Source organism: Corvus kubaryi, unplaced genomic scaffold, assembly GCF_017639235.1.
Source record: "Corvus kubaryi isolate FWS band 111438036 unplaced genomic scaffold, C.kubaryi_AGA036_p1.0 split1-131, whole genome shotgun sequence".
Classification (NCBI taxonomy): domain Eukaryota; kingdom Metazoa; phylum Chordata; class Aves; order Passeriformes; family Corvidae; genus Corvus; species Corvus kubaryi.
The window spans coordinates 7,900,437-7,904,404 of NW_024582073.1; the positions used below are offsets into that span (position 1 = coordinate 7,900,437).

Sequence of the window (3,968 nt, forward strand, 5' to 3'; positions counted from 1 at the left end):
TCACATTCTCCCTCAAAAAGCTCCTGAGTCACCTGATTAAAGTGCAACCTTGACAAATATGCACAGCGTTGTCTCTCACAGTTGGAATCACCAAAGAGGCTAAAAACAGCACCGTGCACTGCATAATCTCTAACCCCAGGGGACAACAAAAACAGAGAATTGCTGTGTCAATCTCATTTCCTTGTTAGGCTCATTATCATAAATGCAGGCCTTTGGTTTTGAATGCCACACTTCAATAACATTTACCTATCAACAGCTGCTGAAATATTGAATTCCACAGTCATCTTTTCCTTTTGATGCTTTCCCTTTTGTTTCTTTATCCATAAACATGAGCAACTGAGCTAAGCTTAAATTAACTAGCCGGGGTTAAATGTTTAGGGCAGCAAATTATGGCTAGCCTGCTTGAAGAGTGGTTTAGATTACAGAGGATAGTTGCCAATCTCAGCTCTCATCATGCACTCCAAATGTGCAGAGCAATATTGGCAGTTCATGGCCAAATCCTCCATGCTTTAGTTATCACAGGAGCACTGCTCCCATGAATAAGTGGAGCAAGATTTAGCCCCTGCTCGGAAGATAGAGATGAATCACACTTTTATTCTTTGAGTACCTCACAGTACCTTCAACACAGGCATATTCCATGATTGATAGCCTGTGTCTAGATTGGGTATTTTTCTATATACTGACAAATATTCTCTTTGCAATGATTTCTAGGAGCAGAGGAGTATATACTGCAGCAATGTTGGGTTTCTTATTTTTCATTGTGCCTGTTGTCTTTGTTTTGATTAGGTTTTTTTCCGAGGGTCAGTTACTTCCCATCATTTTTCCGCTTAGAGTGCTCTGCAATAATCCTGTTACAGATCTCCAGCCCTTAGTGTCAGTGAAACAGTGAAAACTTGCATTAGTAAACAGGTAGGAAAGACACAACCTTCTCTTCAGGGTCAAATCCCAAGTCGTGGCACAGTCTAAGGGAAATGAAGGTGTTTGGCTTTCTGAAAATGAGCTAAGCTAAGGCTTTTGGTTTTTTAGTTGATCAAGGTAAAGGCTATGTGTTAGCTGTTTTCATCCAGTGTGTAACCAAACTGGAGCTGTAATTCAGAGTTAAATGTTTGGTTAATAATAATTTCAGTACTACTTGCTGAGACCACAGGGGAGCTGTAGGCTGTGCCGTGCGGAGCAGCCGTGGAAAAGGGTAGCCCAAAACCGCTCACAGCAACATCTCCCAGTACTTCAAGACCATTTGCCAGTCTAGAGCCACTCTCCTCAACTCCAAAGGCATGTAGTCCTCCTGCAAGAATGACTGCATACCTGTCCAGGAACAAAATGGTGTTTCCTTAAAAAAGGGGATTCCACAAAGGAAAAGGTGGGACCACCAGGATTAAACACTTTACATCACAGGACTGATCTGCAGGAGCCCATCAGATTACATACCAAACACAATCTTTTGAGCACAACACCAGACTCCCTCATCTGAAACTCAGGGGAAATCATAAAAGGAAAGGTAGGGAGACATCAACACATTTTTTAGGTCTACATACCCAAAAGAATCACTGAAAGCAAACTAGAGGAAAAGCCCATCTTTCCTAAAACAGCTAAAGTGGTCTTTTGGTGGTGATGGGCACTGTCAAAAACCTCAGCAGAAAGAAATTCAGTGCATATTCCATTTTCCTCACAGATGAGGTCCCCGCCTCATTTCAGTGGCCTTGAGCCCCATTAACTCCAAACCTGCTTCTCTCTTCCTGTCCATGGAGAACCAGCATCTGCCCAATGATCTGCCTGGATCCCTGGACCCTCTGCCTCGAGGACATGACCTGTCACCCCTGTTTTTCTTCATCTGTACGGGACTCATGTTAGGCAAGGGTTGTCTCCTCCATGAGGAGCTGAGGGGTATGCATCTACACCAAAGAGTAGTGAGCTCTATGAAAATAGTTGACACCTGAGAAAGTAATTTTGGATTGTTTCTTTGAATCTATTAAGAGTCTAAAAGAGTCTAATACTAACTTTATACAATTTTAGTACTGAACTCCAATAGCTGCTGTGGCAGAGGGCAGTCAGATGAGACAAGGCAGAGGACATATTTAATTTCTGAGTGGGAACAGTTTCTCTCACACATATTTCCAGTCTTTCTTGTGCATTACAGTGCAATTTTTTTTTTTTTTAAGCACAAGTGATCAGACTCAGTCAGGAAACAGAGACTTATGATTGATTCTGCTTAGCTAAAACAGCGATTTCTATTACACTAGCCTTTTACTTAGATGCTTTTGGCTGCTACAATGAATCAATTTATTCTACTTGTCAAAAAAATCAAAACCAAAACCAGGTCCTGGTACACCCTGCATGAAAAGAATGCCTGACTTGTAGAACTCAGCTCTACTTTTCTGCAGTAGATGGGTTGACGATCGGGGGAGTTAATTACCATCTGTAGAGAAGGGTTGCTTTTCATTTCCAGCAAGCCCAACTCTGACTAAATAAAAAAAGCTGAAATGGGAGAGCGATGACCACAATAAGTGGCCCAAACTCCACGTGATGACAGAGGAATGATTTCCCACTGCCACCACTTAAATACAACTAAGGTGTTCTGCAATTTTACTTCCACAAGCCAGAGGGTTTATTGTAATCCTGATAAATTATAGCAACAGAAGCAGGCGAGAAGTGGGACAGAAGAAGGGAAATGTTAATGCAAAATATAAAATTGCCTCGCAGAAAAGAATGGGGAGAGAAAGCGAGCAGTTTGTTATCGTTTATTTTTCTTCAACATATCATTCGGTTTCAGCTGTCTCCCATCTCACCCAGATCTCCACCATTTCTCAGAAACGTCTCTCGATGGCATCTCATTCTCCTCCTGTCTTTCACCATCGTTTCATTATTTCTTAACTGTCCCTGAAAGAGCCCGGGCAGGCGACAGGGGGAACGTGAGCGGGGGAAGCGGGACCAGCTTGTGCCCCACGCGTCCGCCCCATTTAAGCAGTTTGGAAAAAGCGGACGGGGGGCGTTGCAAATAATGTTAAATGTGATTAATCTCTCGGATTCCTGGAAATCTGACATGCATGAGTTACAGCGAAACCTCTTTTATTTCGCCATGAAACGCTTTTGCATAATGAGAAAGAAAATGTCCTCTGTGCCCTAATCAACTCTGACAGGTCCTGGACTCCCAAATACTTTTATTTATGGCATTATTTGTGTCACCCCTACTAACCGGGGAGGCGGGCCCGCGGCTCGCTCCGTGCGGGGAGAGGAAGGGAGGGATGGCCGGCGGGCGGCGGGGCTCCGCGCCCGGCCGAGGGGACACAAAGTTTTTGCGGCGGCCGTCGCTCGGCGGGCCGGGGCGGTGCCGTAGCCCGCGGCCCCCTCAGGCCGGGCGCGGCCGGACGGAGGCGGGGGGGCTCCGCGGCCGCTCGTCCCCCGCCCCGCAGCTCACCTGCCCCCGCGGGGGGGTGCCGGGGGCGCCGGCGGCCCCGCCAGCGCCCGCCTCCCCACCCCCCTGCCATTAGCAGAGATTACCCTAAACACTTGCCGGTCGCCGCCCGTCTCCCTCCAGGCATTGGCGCGGCCGCCTGTCAATCAGGCCGGCGCCCCGCCGCGCCGGGGCTCCGCCGTGCCACAGAGACGAGCCGCGGCGGCGGCAGACACAGCCCCGGAGCGGGGCCGCGCCGCGCCGGGGGAGGCGGCGGAGGATGGAGGAGGAGATGCAGCCGGCGGAGGAGGGGCCCAGCACCCCCAAAATCTACAAGCAGCGGGGTCCCTACAGCGTCCTGAAGACCTTCCCCGGGAAGCGGGCGGCGCTGGCCAAGCGCTATGAGAGACCCACCATGGTGGAGGTGCCCCGGGGGCGCGGAGCGGGGCAGCCCTTCCCGCACGCCGCCGAGCCGCTGCCCTACGCGCCGCACGGCCCCTTCCCCAACGGGCCCGCCCGCCCCGCCGCCGCCCCCGGCGCTGCCCAGGGCCACCCCCGCCCGCCGCCGCCGGCCCCG

At 49.8% G+C, this 3,968-nt stretch overlaps 1 protein-coding gene across 1 annotated transcript in view; it reads left to right on the plus strand.

Annotated features, from left to right (window-relative positions):
* Nucleotides 1-3,560: 3,560 nt before the first annotated feature.
* BEND4 (BEN domain containing 4) overlaps nucleotides 3,561-3,968 on the plus strand; it is a 31,465-nt gene continuing 31,057 nt past the window's right edge. The window contains exon 1 of the mRNA XM_042053863.1: nucleotides 3,561-3,768. Within this exon, the coding sequence (XP_041909797.1) occupies nucleotides 3,672-3,768 (97 nt within the window). The 5' untranslated portion in view covers nucleotides 3,561-3,671. The remainder of the gene's footprint in view (nucleotides 3,769-3,968) is intronic.